Source organism: Lissotriton helveticus, chromosome 3_2 (assembly GCF_964261635.1).
Source record: "Lissotriton helveticus chromosome 3_2, aLisHel1.1, whole genome shotgun sequence".
Lineage (NCBI taxonomy): Eukaryota > Metazoa > Chordata > Amphibia > Caudata > Salamandridae > Lissotriton > Lissotriton helveticus.
Genome location: NC_136062.1, coordinates 381,375,737 through 381,391,251, shown reverse-complemented (window position 1 = coordinate 381,391,251; position 15,515 = coordinate 381,375,737). Strand labels below are relative to the sequence as shown.

At 51.0% G+C, this 15,515-nt stretch overlaps 1 protein-coding gene across 1 annotated transcript in view; it reads left to right on the top strand.

Annotated features, from left to right (window-relative positions):
* Positions 1–15,515, top strand: part of LOC144826011 (catalase) — a 234,292-nt gene that overhangs the window by 110,956 nt on the left and 107,821 nt on the right. The window contains exon 8 of the mRNA XM_078684250.1: positions 14,160–14,312. Within this exon, the coding sequence (XP_078540376.1) occupies positions 14,160–14,312 (153 nt within the window). The remainder of the gene's footprint in view (positions 1–14,159; positions 14,313–15,515) is intronic.

Below are 15,515 nucleotides of genomic sequence, written 5' to 3'. Positions count from 1 at the left end.
AATGAAGCCCAATGTAGCCCAATGTAGCCCAAAGATGGCCGCCAGACACACAAAAAAACAAATGTAGCCCAAATATCAGCCAGATGTAGCCCAACTATAGCCCAGTGACAGAATGACCAATCAGCTTCGCAAACCTCCGTTACGCGAAGCGGAGCGCTGTTACAGATATATATCTTTTTTTGAACGTTAATTTCTCAAAATCCACTGGAGCACATATATTGAGACCTAGCAAAGGCACATCGGGCTACCAGTCCCTAATATTTTGCCAAGTTTCGTGCAAATCCATTCAGCCGTTCAATTATTATTTTTATTATTTTTTTTTGCCCCGCGGGGCCCTTTTAAAACCTCCACATCAAACCTAGGGGGTCAGCGAGGATCTACTATGCCCCCTTATAGTTATTTCCCCCTTTGTTTTGACCTCCTCTTGTCTCTCGATCCTACCGAGAGACAAGATGGCGGCCGCTACGGACTGTTTGGAATGTTGACAGACGCCGGAGAACCAATCAGCTTCGCTTCACAAAGCTCCGTTGCGCGAAAAGTCCGCGAACCAGAGCGCTAACCGGTCCGCTGTTACAGATATATATCTTTTTTTAAACGTTAATTTCTCAAAATCCACTGGAGCACATATATTGAGACCTACAAAAGGCACATCGGGCTACCAGTCCCTACAATTTTGCCAAGTTTCGTGCAAATCCATTCAGCCGTTCGGGCTAAAAGTGAGGCCAACCGCCCTATGGAAAACTCAATGTTAAAAACACGTTTTGGGACCCCCCTTTTTTCTCGGCCCCCACTGGACGAACCCCCCCCAAATTTTCAAGGGCTGCTCAGAAACAAAATGTGCCATTTTCCTGAAAATTTCAGCCAATTCCGTCCACAAACGCCAAAGTTATTAGACATAGAATTTTCAAAAAACCCATAGAGAAAAAATCCTAACTATATATACCTACTGGCGACCGCCAGTAGGTAATATATATATATATATATATATATATATATATATATATATATATATATATATATATATATATATATATATATATATATATATATAAAAATAAGCAATTGCAGCCAAATAAAACAATAGAGCTGGAATATGCCGTGAAGAATTTCCACCATACAGTGTATTTTGCATTAGAAACATGAGAAACAACACCAATGCTTGTTTAGAAACTGTTTTAATGCTTAGAAAACAGTAGAAATTCTCATAACACACTGTAAGCATATACAGCTCCCAGGCTGCATTGCAAATCCCCAGTCTAAAAAGACTGAAAAGCTAACCTGTAGCTGAATGTACTAAAACTGACGCCGTGCCTTTAAGGCACCTCTGCCCCTAGCTTCCCATCATGCCTCAGGGGTTACAGTTAGGTCAGTTGTTCTTTCCGGCTCCTTCAGGAAGGACCCTGGATACACAGCTCCACATTTTTCTGCCTTTTTCAGTCAGAAAATCTTCTATAGAACAATTTTTTGATTTACTTTGACTTTAAACATCAGAGTCAAGTAAATAGCTGCTTAGCAGTCGATTTTTTGTGAGGTTTTCCTGTCAGGATGCCCTCATTATTTGATGATTGCCCTTCTTGTGGCCACAAGAAGGCAAAAACAGACTCTCATGAGGTCTGTATTTTATGCTTGCCAGAGGATCATGATCCTAAAGACTGTCCACATTGTAAAAATCTGTCTGACAGGACTCTTAAAGACAGAGAGAGGAACAGGCTTTTTGGTCTGGCACAGAGATCCATGAGAGGAAGATCTACAGAGAGGAAGAGTTCAAAGAGACCCAGAACTCCCTCCAAAGGCAAGTCAGAGCGTCCATCAACGTCAGCACCGGGCTCGGCGCTGAAAAAACGACATCTGATGGACAGTTCGAGAGAAAAAGCTCCGTCGACGTCGGGACCGGCGTCGATGAGGAAGTCGTCGTCGAAAAGTTCACCGACGACGAAGAAAGCTCCGCCGTCGTCAACTAGGCGACGATCGGCGTCGAGAGAAGCCACGAGATCGCCGTCGACGAGAAGATCGCCGTCGACGAGAAGATCGACGTCAAGATTTGGATCACCTCCGCCGTCGTCAACCAGGCGACGATCGGCGTCAAGGCACAGATCACACCCGCCGTCGTCGCACCGTCGACAGGCTTCTAAGAGTGTGACACCTCCGCCGACGTCTCCACGGAGGCGCTCGGCGTCGAGGAGTTAGAGCCCCCTCGGACACTCGCCGTCGAGGAAGGGATCGTCATCGACGACACGTCGGCGCTCGACGTCGAGGATGTCCGATCCTCCGCCGTCGCCACATGTCAGGTCAACGTCGAGGGCATCGTCGACGACAGGACAACGTCGATTGACATCTCCGTCGCCGACAGACCAAGGTCGGTCGACGTCGAGACCTCCGTCGACGGCAGGGCAACGCCGTTCGACGTCGAGACCTCCGTCGACGGCAGGGCAACGCCGTTCGACGTCGAGACCTCCGTCGAAGGCAGGGCGACGCCGTTCGACGTCGAGGGAGAAGACTCCGTCGTCGGCTCATCATCGCCGATCGACGTCGAGGGACCACAGGTCGACGTTGAAGCATTCAACGTCTAAGGTTATTGTTCCGTCGACGCCGCAGAGGCGTTCGACGTCGAGGGAAAGACTTTTGAGACGTCCTCCAACACCGGTGAGACGGAGATCTCCTTCAGTGCCTTCGACAGTCCTAGTGACACAATCTGCTTCGCACCATTCCTCCTTAAGTACCTCTGGTTCATCGAGGTCCTCTTCTAGGAGTAGGAGTCCTGTGCAAAGGAGTCCCCAGCGACAGTATATCCCAAGACTCTCGCCAAGATGGTATGGTCCGTTGAGTAACTGGAAGGATTCTGGTGCAACGGAGAGACTAAGAAGGTACTTGAGTCCAGTCCACAGGTCCCCTCTTCAGCAGCTGGCAGAAGAGGCAGATGGACAGAGGCCTGCCAGTCACAGATCGCGCTCACGAGAGAAAAGCGCGGACAGGTCGCATACCCCCAGAATCTCCCGGTCACCACGGAGGGAGCAACCCAGATCTCGAACACCGAGAAAGGAGGTACGGACTGAGAGATCGAGATCTCCAGTGCATCAGAGGGAATCACGTTCTCCTCGAAGGGAGGAACGACCTAGGAGGTCACCAGTGAGGAAGGAGAAATCTCACCACAGGAGACGAAGAACTCCATCATCCTCCTCTTCACCTTCAACTAGATCTTCTAAAGGGGATTACTCTCCAACGCTGGGAGACAGCCCTCGCTCAAGAGCTTCCCCTCTTGACGACGTCAACACGTATTTGGACGTCTTGCAAAGGGGTGCTCACAAACTTAGTATAGAGATGGCTATTCCAGAGGTGTCCACTACTGTGATTTTTGAGAGCCTTCATCACAAATCATATACACAGCCTTTGCTCCCATTGGTTCCAGGGATAATGGACCCAATCAAAGAGGTTTTCCTCACGCCAGCAACGATCAGGGCAGTACCGGCACGTATCCAGAAGAAATATAGGCCGGCCGACTCTGATCCTATCTTTGTTAAAGGAGAACCGGCGGCGGACTCAGTTATAGTAGCCTCAGCGAAGAAGAATCACACAGTCGCTCCTTCTTCGTCAGTTCCTCCTGACAAAGACAGCAAGACGCAAGATTCTTGGGGACGCAGGGTATACAGCACGGCTGCTTCATCCCTGAAAGTCTCTAGTGCATCAGCCCTTCTGGGAAGGTACGATAGAGCTCTATGGGACTCCATGGAACGATTCAAAGGGAAATTGCCCAAGGAGGACCAGAAGGACTTTGAGGAGACAATGACGGAGGGCTGTTTGGTGGCAAACCAAATGATTAGTTCATCAGCAGATAACGCCCTTCTAGCAGGACATGCCTACTCACATGGAATATGTGCGAGGAGATCCTCTTGGCTACGTTTAACTGGACTCAAACCAGATGCCCAGCAGCGCATCCTCAATCTACCTTTCTCTGGATCTTCACTCTTCGGGGAGCATGCCGATCAGGAAATGACCCGTATGAAGACGGAGTTAGACACGGTGAAGGCAGTTGGTCTGGAAAAACAGAAAGGGCCGTTCAAACGCCGCTTCAAGACCAACAAGAACCGGGGTGGCCAACAGAGGGTTCAAACCCCTCAATGGTCTCAGAACAAGCCACAAGGAAAGCCACAATACAGAGGAGGAAGGTCAAGCAGGGGCAGTGGCGGACATAATCGGTCCTCTACCACGCCTAGAGGAGGCAAGGCCTGAGCAGTGGCTTCCTCTGGCGCCGTTACCCACTCCAGTGGGAGGAAGTGCTGCATATCACCTGGCAGAGTGGGTCAGCATCACAAAAGATCGGTGGGTGCTGAATATACTGCGCAATGGATATGCGCTACGTTTCCGGAAGAAACCACAACCGATTCCTCCAAAAAAGTCTCGCTCGTACCAACTAGAGCTCCTCAAAAGGGAAGTGAGCGTCCTCTTAAAGAAAAACGCAATCGAAGAGGTACCCCTATCCCAAAGGGGGGAAGGAGTGTACTCAAGATATTTCCTTGTCCCCAAAAAAGATCAAAAAGGCAAATTCAGACCGATTTTGGATCTTCGACTCCTCAACAAAGTGGTGGTCAAAGAGAAGTTTCGCATGTTGGCACTCCACCAGATATGTCCTCATCTACAAATCGTAGATTGGATGTGTTCGGTGGATTTACAAGACGCGTACTTCCACATTCCTATTGCACCAGGTCATCGAAAGTACTTGAGGTTCCTGGTAGGGACCAAGCATTACCAATACAAAGTGCTTCCTTTCGGACTCAAATCCGCACCAAGGGTCTTCACCAAGTGCATGGCAGTGGTAGCGGCGTGTCTACACAAAAAAGGTCTCTTTGTGTACCCATATCTAGACGACTGGCTCCTGAAGAGTCCGTCCCCTCGTCAAGCCACCAAAGACTGTCACCTGTGTCTCCAACAACTACACAGACTCGGCCTCCACGTGAACTCAGAAAAATCGGTCCTGCAGCCCACGCAAACTATCCACTATCTGGGAGCAGTTCTAAACACAAAGTTAGGAAGAGCGTTTCCTTCGCAGGAGAGACTATCTTCCATGGGGCAAAAATGCAAGAAGTTACTTCAGTTTCCTCGTCCAAAGGTGCGAGAAGTAGCGTCTCTATTGGGCTCCATGGCGTCCTGCATCTTCCTAATACCGAACGGCAGGTTGCGGATGCGGCCTCTACAAGAGTCTGTGGAGGATCAGTGGGACCAAGCGACTGGAGATTGGGAGGATCGAATCATCCTGTCTCAAGCAGCACGGACCTCAATACAGTGGTGGACTCGCCCTCGGAATGTCCTACAGGGAGTCCATTTTCAGCAACCTCTTCCTTCACTGTCTGTGGTAACGGACGCATCTCTGGAAGGCTGGGGTGCTCACATGGGTCATCTTCAGATTCAGGGTCGCTGGTCGACCAACCTTCAGACGTACCACATCAACATGCTGGAGCTTCGAGCAGTTCATCTGGCGCTCAAAGCATTCCTTCCAGCAATAACAACGGACAAAATCCTGGTTCAGACGGACAACACTACTACTATGTTCTATCTGAACAAGCAGGGAGGAACTCGATCTCGCCCTCTGTCTCTGGAGGCCCAGACAATCTGGCACTGGCTTCTGGCTCGGGGGCTGTCGGTGGTGGCAGTACACCTTCCAGGCGAGCTAAACACAAAAGCGGACGCACTCAGCAGGCACTTCGAGGATCAGCCAGACTGGGTGCTAAACGACGAAGTAGTCGAAGAACTCTTCCGTTGCTGGGGTCGTCCAGACATAGACTTATTTGCGGACGACGAAAACGCCAAATGCCACGCCTTCGCGTCCAGGTTCCACCGGCCAGGGACGCAAGGGAACGCTCTCCTGCTGGAGTGGACAGGAATGTTCGCTTATGCTTTTCCCCCTCTGGCACTGATTCCGAAGGTGGTGGCCAAGCTCATCCGATCAAGCATGGACATGATCCTAATTGCTCCGGATTGGCCGCGACAATGGTGGTATCCAGACCTGTTACATCTGTCGCTGTGTCCACACAGACGTCTGCCGTGCAGGCCAGACCTGCTGAGCAAGATGAACGGGAGGATCCTACATCCCAACCTCCCGTCGCTGAACCTGACTGCATGGCTCCTGAGGTCTTGCAATATGGGCACTTGAATCTGCCTCCGGAATGTATGAATATTTTAAAAGAGGCAAAGAGACCTTCCACAAGGGCGTCTTATGCGTTCAAGTGGAAAAGATTTTTCATTTGGTGTAAGGACCATGGCTTTGATCCCACCAAAGGACAAGAAGAGGTAGTCCTTCCATACCTCCTATACTTAGCGACATCAGGGTTGAAATACGCTTCTATAAGAGTTCATCTATCCGCCATAGTAGCGTACAGAAAATCACCTACACAAACATCGTTTTTTCAGGTCCCAGTGGTGAAGGATTTCCTTCAGGGATTAAAGAAGGTCTATCCACCTGTGAGAAATCCTTCTCCTCCCTGGGAGTTGAACCTGGTTCTTTCCAGACTGATGTCTACACCGTTTGAGCCTATACACAAGGCCTCCTTGCAGCATCTCACTTGGAAGGCGGCCTTCTTGGTGGCAATAACCTCTGCGCGCAGGGTTAGCGAGATACAAGCACTCTGCACCAAGGAACCTTACACTGTGTTTCATCACAACAGAGTAGTAATGAGGGCTCACCCATCTTTTCTTCCAAAGGTGGTATCGGATTTTCATATAAATCAAACGATTACCCTTCCTTCGTTCTTTCCTAACCCATCGACCCCAGCTGAGAGGTCGTTGCACTCGTTAGATCTTAAACGGGTGCTAAAGTTTTACCTAGAAAGAACGAAGGACACCAGAAAGACAGACCAACTCTTTGTCAATTATGGTGCAATGAGGACCGGGTTTGCAGCAGCCAAAAGATCCATCTCCAGATGGATTGTCTCTTGTATCAAACTAGCATACCAGCTGGCTGGCAAACCTTTGTTGCAATCACCCAAAGCTCATTCCACTAGAGGGAAAGCAGCCACAATAGCTTTTTTGCATGACATTCCTATGTCAGAAATATGCAAGGCTGCGACATGGAAATCAGTCCATACCTTTACAAGGCATTATTTCCTAGAGTCTGATTCCAGAACGGATTCTCAAGTAGGGCAAGCCTCATTGAGAAACCTATTTGGGTAGAATAAGGCCTATTTTTTGGGCCTACGGATATGAATGTTATCTGTTGATTCCTTTGCCCGCAGGGATGAGGTGAGGCTCGCTACTCTATTCTAATGCTTATGACTATTGATGAGGATCCCCTGGAAGAGAAGGATTAGTTACTTACCTGTAATCCTAGTTCTCTTCCAGAGGTATCCTCATCAAAGTCATAAGCAACCCTCCCGCCTCCCCGGGCAAAGGACTTTGTTTATTACATAGGAGATGTTTTTAACCTGTTATTACCATGGTTTGGTTTTCAGTCTCCGAAAAGAACAACTGACCTAACTGTAACCCCTGAGGCATGATGGGAAGCCAGGGGCAGAGGTGCCTTAAAGGCACGGCGTCAGTTTTAGTACATTCAGCTACAGGTTAGCTTTTCAGTCTTTTTAGACTGGGGATTTGCAATGCAGCCTGGGAGCTGTATATGCTTACAGTGTGTTATGAGAATTTCTACTGTTTTCTAAGCATTAAAACAGTTTCTAAACAAGCATTGGTGTTTCTCATGTTTCTAATGCAAAATACACTGTATGGTGGAAATTCTTCACGACATATTCCAGCTCTATTGTTTTATTTGGCTGCAATTGCTTATTTTTATATATATATATATATATATATTTATATATATGTCTATATATATGTGGGGCACATCTAATATATTGTTTCCGGGGTCCCGCGCATGGGCGGGAATATTCTAATGCTCATGACTTTGATGAGGATACCCCTGGAAGAGAACTAGGATTACAGGTAAGTAACTAATCCTTCCTACCGCAACACTCACTCCCAGCGAGAGTGTTTATGCAGTTGATAGGCATGATGGCCTCTTGCATCTTCATAGTCCCGCACGCAAGGTTGCATATGCGTCCGCTCCAAGAATGCTTGGCGCATCAGTGGACACAGGCTCAAGGACAATTGAAAGACCTAGTGTTGGTGACCGGTCGGGCATACAGCTCTCTGCATTGGTGGAATCCACACAACCTTTGCAAGGGCCGACCGTTCCAGGAGCCTGTGCCGCAGATCATCATGACGACGGACGCTTCTCTCCAGGGATGGCGAGCTCATGTGCTCCACTACACGGTGCAGGGACTATGGACGACACAGCAAAAGAAGATGCACATCAACTATCTAGAGTTGATGACAATCTTCATGGCACTCCAGTCCTTCAAGGTACATCTGTGCAACAAAGTCGTGTTGATCCGGACGGACAACATGACTGCCATGTACTATATCCAGAAGCAGAGAGGTACGCACTCTCCACAGCTGTCTCATCTGGCTCAGAGCATGTGGAAGTGGGCCATTCAGAGGAACATTTTCCTCATGGCGGAACACCTCCCGGGCAAGGACAATCAAATGGCGGATCTGCTCAGCAGGTACAGCCATCAAATGCACGAGTGGGAGATACATCCATCAGTACTCCGCCCGTACTTCCAGCAGTGGGGTCATCCAGAGATAGACCTGTTTGCCACAAGGGAAAACGCAAAATGCCAAAGCTTTGCCGCCAGGTTCCCTCACCCACAATCGCAGGGCAATGCGATATGGATGAACTGGTCAGGCAGATTTGCGTACGCTTTTCCCCCAGCACCTCTAATACCGCTGGTGGCAAGAAAGCGAAAGCAACACTCGATGACACTCATCCCGGTTGCTCCAACGTGGGCACGCCAACCATGGTACACCACGTTTCTCGAACTCTCTGTGGTACCGCATCAAAGGCTGCACCTCACACCCAGACTTTTGACGCAGAACCATGGCGACATTCAGCATCCAGATCCGCACCAGCTCAATCTGGCGATCTGGCTCCTGAGGTCTTAGAGTTTGGCTACCTTAACCTGCCTCCAGAATGCATGGACATAATCAGGGAGGCACGGAAGCCCACTACAAGAGCTTGCTATGCAGCAAAATGGAAGCGGTTTGTCATTTATTGTACATCACATAACATAAACCCGCTAGATGCATCCATTCCTAACATCATCTGCTATTTGTTGCATCTTTACAAATGCAATCTAGCGTACGCTTCCATTAGGATACACTTATCCGCCATAGCGGCTTATCTTCAAAACAGGCAGCATCTCTCTGTTTTCAGGGTGCCTGCCATTAAAGCTTTTCTAGAAGGGCTGAAGCGGGTCATTCCTCCCAGGACCCCACCCGCTCCAGTATGGAATCTCAACGTGGTCCTCACTAGGTTGATGGGCCCACCTTTTGAGCCTCTTCGTGTGAGGTTCAGTTCTTGACATGGAAAGTGGCTTTCCTCATTGCTCTCTAAGACGTGTTAGTGAGCTACAAGCGCTCACAATACAAGAGCCATTTATTCAAGTCCATTCAAACAGGGTAGTGCTCCGCACTAACCCCAAGTTCCTTCCAAAGGTGGTGTCACAGTTTCATGTCAATCAGACGATTGAACTGCCCGCATTCTTTCCAAACCCAGACACAGTAGCGGAAAGAATGCTCCACACGCTGGACGTTAAAAGGGCATTAATGTACTACATTGACAGAACACAACACTTTAGAAAGACACAGCAACTTTTCGTTGCCTTCTCAGCACCGCACAAAGGCAACCCTCTTTCCAAAGCTGGAATAGCCAGGTGGATTGTTAAATGTATTCAGATTTGTTATCAATCACGACATTTTTAGAGCGCACTACTCACCCGTAGGGTCTCAAGGCGCTGGGGGGGGGGGGGGTGCCGTTACTGCTCGAACAGCCAGGTCTTGAGCTTCTTCCTGAAGGCGAGGTGGTCTTGGGTCAGGCGCAGGTCAGTCGGGAGGGAGTTCCAGGTCTTGGCGGCCAGGTGGGAGAAGGACCTTCCTCCTGTTGTCGCTCTTCGGATGCGGGGGACGGCGGCGAGGGCGAGGCTGGTTGATCTGAGGTGGCGCTTGGGAGCGTAGAAGTTGATTCGGTTGTTGAGGTAGCTCGGGCCTTGGTCGTGTAGGGCTTTGTGTGTGTGGGTGAGGAGACGGAATGTGATTCTTTTCTTGACGGGGAGCCAGTGCAGGTCTCTCAGATGTCCGGAGATGTGGCTGTTTCGTGGGAGGTCGAGGATGAGTCTGGCTGAGGCGTTCTGGACCCGCTGGAGTCTCTTCTGGAGCTTGGCCGTGGTTCCGGCGTAGAGAGCGTTGCCGTAGTCCAGTCGGCTGGTGACGAGGGCCTGGGTGACGGTCTTCCTGGTCTCGGTGGGGATCCACCAGAAGATCTTCCGTAGCATGCGTAGGATGTTGAAGCATGATGAGGAGACGGCGTTGACTTGTCTGGTCATGGAGAGGGAGGAGTCCAGGATGAAGCCCAGGTTACGTGCGTGGTCAGTCGGTTTGGGTGCGGTGCCCAGGGCGGGGGGCCACCAGGAGTCGTCCCAGGCGGAGGGCGAGGAGCCCAGGATGAGGACCTCCGTCTTGTCCGAGTTCAGTTTCAGGCGGCTGGTCGTCATCCACTCGGCTACGTCTCTCATTCCTTCGTGCAGGTTGGTTCTGGCGGTGGCGGGGTTGTTGGTCAGGGAGAGGATCAGCTGGGTGTCGTCGGCGTAGGAGATTATGCTGAGGTTGTGTTTGCGTGCGATGGCCGCGAGGGGGCTCATGTAGACGTTGAAGAGGGTGGGATTCAGTGAGGATCCTTGGGGGACGCCGCAGATGACTTCGGTGGCCTCTGACTTGTACGGTGGTAGGCGGACTCTCTGTGTTCTTCCGTCGAGGAAGGAGGTGATCCATTCCAGTGCCTTCTCCTGGATTCCGATGTTGCCGAGGCGCTGTACTAGGGTGCGGTGGCAGACAGTGTCGAACGCCGCGGAGAGGTCAAGGAGGATGAGGGCCGCTGTTTCTCCGTTGTCCATCAGGGTCCGGATGTCGTCGGTGGCCGCGATGAGGGCGGTCTCGGTGCTGTGGTTGGCTCGGAAGCCAGACTGTGAGGGGTCGAGGGATCCATTCGTCTCGAGGAAGGCGGCCAGCTGTTTGTTGACGGTCTTTTCGATGACTTTGGCCGGGAACGGGAGGAGCGAGATGGGACGGTAATTCTTGAGTTCGGTGGGGTCCGCTGTGGGTTTCTTGAGGAGAGCGCTGAGTTCGGCGTGCTTCCAGCTCTCCGGGAAGGTGGCGGTGTCGAAGGAGGTGTTGATAATGTCCCGCAGGTGGGGTGCGATGACCGCGTCGGCCTTGTTGAAGACGTGGTGAGGGCAGGGGTCGGTTGGAGATCCGGAGTGGATGGAGTTCATTGTGCGGATGGTGTCTTCGGTGCTGATCGGAGTCCAGGCGCGGAGAGTGGTGGTGGGCGGCGTTGCTGCGGTCGTTGTGTGCGATGGTTGAATGCTGAAGCTGTTGTGTATGTCCGCGATCTTGTTGTGGAAGAAGGAGGCGAGGGAGTTGCAGAGGTCTTGCGACGGGGTGATGTCATTGTTTCCGGCGTTGGGGTTGGAGAGCTCTTTTACGATGCTGAAGAGTTCCTTGCAGTTGTGTGCGTTGTTGTCAAGCCGGTCCTTGTATGCATTTTTCTTGGTGGCGCGGATCAGTTGGTGGTGTTTCCGGGTGGCGAGCTTGAGGGTAGCCATGTTGTCCCTTGTTTGTTCCCTTCTCCACACTTTCTCGAGGGCTCGGCAGTTCTTCTTGGAGCTCTTGAGTTCGTCGGTGAACCATGGGGCTTTTCTGCTGCCGGGTCTGCTGGGCGGCGTCCTCAGAGGGGCGAGTTCGTCCGCGCAGTTGCTGATCCATTTCGTGAGGTTGTCGGCGGCCTGGCTGGGGTTCGTTGAGCCGGCGGGAGGGTGCTGGCTCAGGGAGGCGGTGAGCTGGTCGGCTGTGATCTTGTTCCAGCTTCTTCGGGCAACCTGTTGCTGGTGGTGGTGGATCGTCGTTCTTTTGAAGGTGAAGTGGACGCAGCTGTGGTCCGTCCAGTGGAGTCCTGTTGCGTGGCTGAAGGCGATGTCTTTGCTGGATGAGAAGACGGCGTCGAGTGTGTGTCCGGCGAGGTGGGTGGGGGTGGTCACCAGTTGCTTGAGTCCGAGGTTAGCGAGGTTGTCGAGCAGGGTGATGGTGTTGTGGTCGCTGTTGTTCTCCAGGTGGAAGTTGAGGTCCCCCAGGAGGATGTAGTCGGCGGAGGGGAGGGCATGCGGGCTGATGAAGTCGGCGATGTCCTCGCTGAATCGTGTGCGTGGTCCCGGGGGTCGGTAGATCAGGGTGCCTCTGAGGGTTGTTCTGGGGTCCGTGTGGATCTGGAAGTGAAGGTGTTCGGCGGTGGTTGGGGTGTCGTCGGTGTTGGTCGTGATGCGGATGGTGTTTCTGTGGATGATGGCGATGCCTCCTCCCGTCTGGTTGGCGGTGCGGTCCCTCCGTGTGATCTTGTAGCCTTCTGGGATGGCGATGGCGATGTCGGGCGCTGAGGAGGCGTTCATCCAGGTCTCTGTGAGGAAGGCGACGTCAGGGGCTGTGGTGTCGAGGAGGTTCCAGAGTTCGATGGCGTGTCTGTGGACGGAGCGGGTGTTGAGCAGGATGCACTTGAGGTGGTTGCTGCTGGTGTTCGGCTTGGCGGGTGCTGGTGCAGGGTCGGTCCGGATGCAGGTGAACTTGCAGGCGTGGCAGCTGAAGGGTCCATGGGTGTGCTTCGGGGCGGCTCGGTGGCATCCTGGGGTGCGGCCGGTGTTGAGTGCGAAGAGATCGGCGGCGTTGTAGGTTCGTCGGGGCGGCTTCCGTCGGTGGGGGCCAGGGGTTCTGGCCCTGGGCGCGGTCCAGGCGCAGACGGGCTTACCTTTGGCGCGCCTTCGGCGCACAATCGGCGCGCCCGCTGCGCGTCAACGCTGCACGTTCGCACGGTCGCCATGTAAGGCGAAGTGCGCGGGTGGGCGGAGCAGCTGGGAGGCGGGAGCGGGGAGGGTACAGAAGAGAAAAAAGGGGCGGGGTAAGCGGCGGTGGCGGGAAGCGGGAGGGAGAGCGGAGGGCGGCGAGGTAGGCGGGCACACAGGAAGGAAACGCTAACACGGGCACAAAATTAAAGGAAAACAGGCACAAATGGAGAGAAAAACAAAACAAAAATATCAACAGTTAAGGCAGCCGGCAGGCGAGCACGGACCACGCCGCTCGGAGGAGGGGGGCGTGGTCAGCGGAAGCGAGGCAGGCAGCGAGGCAGTGGCAGGCAATGGGGCACACGCAGCAGCTGGTGGCCGTGCGGCGCGGGGGTATCCCACAAGTGGGTCAGAAGGCTAAACGCACTTTAACGGTCCCCCCCAGGGCGCACTCCACACGCAAGTTGGGGGCCTCCATGGCATTCCTAGGTAACATTCCTTTGGAAGACATTTGTAGAGCAGCCACGTGGGCTACACCACATACATTTACCAAACATTACTGGGTAGATGTGCACTCCAAACAGCAGGCAGCTGTAGGACAGGCTGTTCTCAAAACTATTTTTCAGACTTCTGCAGCTGGCACGTGCGGCCGCCGCTAATGAGGGGCCTGCTATGTATTCTATGCAATAGATATGAATTTAGCAGCCCACATGCCTCGAACTGAATATGCTACTTACCAGTATGCATCTGTTCTTGGCATGTAGGGCTGCTAACATTCATATCGCCCACCCTCCTCCCCAGCGCCTGTAGCAGCTGCAGATTACTTCTTGCATTTCATCACTAGCATGGACATCATTTCTACTATCGCACTCCATCTTTGCCACAATGGCTAAAAACAATCTGGGGATGGAGTCGATGCCCATGCGCACTGTAGTCCAGGGGAGGAGCCACCTATCTCGTGATACTTCGAAGACTCTTCCAGGACAACAATGTGCAATCATCCGGACCCAACACTAGGCGGCGATCTATGCAATAGATATGAATGTTAGCAGCCCTACATGCCAAGAACAGATGCATACTGGTAAGTAGCATATTCATTATGCTGTCCCTTTTAATTTTAACAATGAGCTGTGGATATTCACATAACTGCCATGGTGGTAACGCATATTGATGAATTATCATGATTTACATTTCTTCCAATCATGAACTATAACTTTTTTTTCCATTCTATAGGTTTGGTCCCACAAACTTTATCCTCTCATCCCCGTGGGAAAATTGGTCTTAAACAGGAACCCCGTCAACTATTTTGCAGAAGTGGAACAGTTGGCGTTTGACCCTAGTAACATGCCCCCGGGCATTGAGCCCAGCCCGGACAAAATGCTGCAGGTTAGTAGATTCCTTTTGTGCCTTTTACAGATTTATTTGTAAATTCCCTGGATATCCTGTGCACAGTTAATCATATATGGAATTTGATGTGAGTGTACCATTTTAGCTATTAGATTTTATGTGAAATTGAAGCCTACTTCAACATACTGTAAGTTATGTAGGTGTATAGGACTGAGATTACCTTTTTTTTACTATACATTGGTTTTTTCTCTATGAATCTACAACAGTGTGTCACAGGCTCTCTTTGTTATTGCAAAAGTAATTCTCCTTTTCCCATCCCTTTTTTCATTCATGTCATTGTTGGTTACAGGAATTTACTGCCTTTCCTTTGCATGACCTGTTTATGGAATGGCCCATACCTTTTGTTCGTGCACCAACCTTCTAATCAATAGGCTAACCTGGAATACTTTGGTTGTATTCTATTTTTCTACAGCTCTTAAATAACGTCTTAAATTAGAGTGTGATCTAACTCTGTTAATGTACACCCTTGCTGAATCTACATCACTTTTTTTCTGTTTTAACAAGAGCAGTAGTCCCCATTTTTTTGTATGGACTATTACCATATCCACTAAACATTTTATAATATCAAAATAGCCCCCCCCCCCCCCTCATGAGAATTTGGAGCCAAATGTATTTAGTGCAAGTATTCTCAACTGCGGTAAGCATTATGGTCTCATTGTTCACAAGGAGATAGTCCATGTATTACTTTTTCTGAAATTTTATGAATTGTGTATTAAAAGAATAAATATGTGTGTGTGTGTATTTACGGAGATCTCCTTCGCAAGAAAGAGCAGAAACCCATGTGGAGGATTAAAAGGCGCACTTTATTAAGAAAAAGTCTTAAGCGAATGCATTTCGGCAATTGTAGCCTTCGCCAGCGCTCCTCTCCGACCTCTTCTTGTGCTGTGGCGTAGGCAACCCTGCCTCGAAATAGATGTAGAAACCTTGCTCCGCCCCCTGATGTCATAGAGCACACCTGTGTGGTCCTGTAGAGCCGGACCCCAAGTCCCAGAATGCCTCTGTATGGTGCAAGCCAGGTAGGAAAATGCTCGATGGGGTGACACTGCCGGAGTGGAAATCGAGCGCAGGCACAGTCGTGAAGCAAGTTGGGAGGTAAGGCAAATTCAAAGTCCAGTGCCCCCTCGGGTCCTCCACATATAAACGCAGCAACCTTTCCGCCTGGAAACTATCACGGGGGTTTAC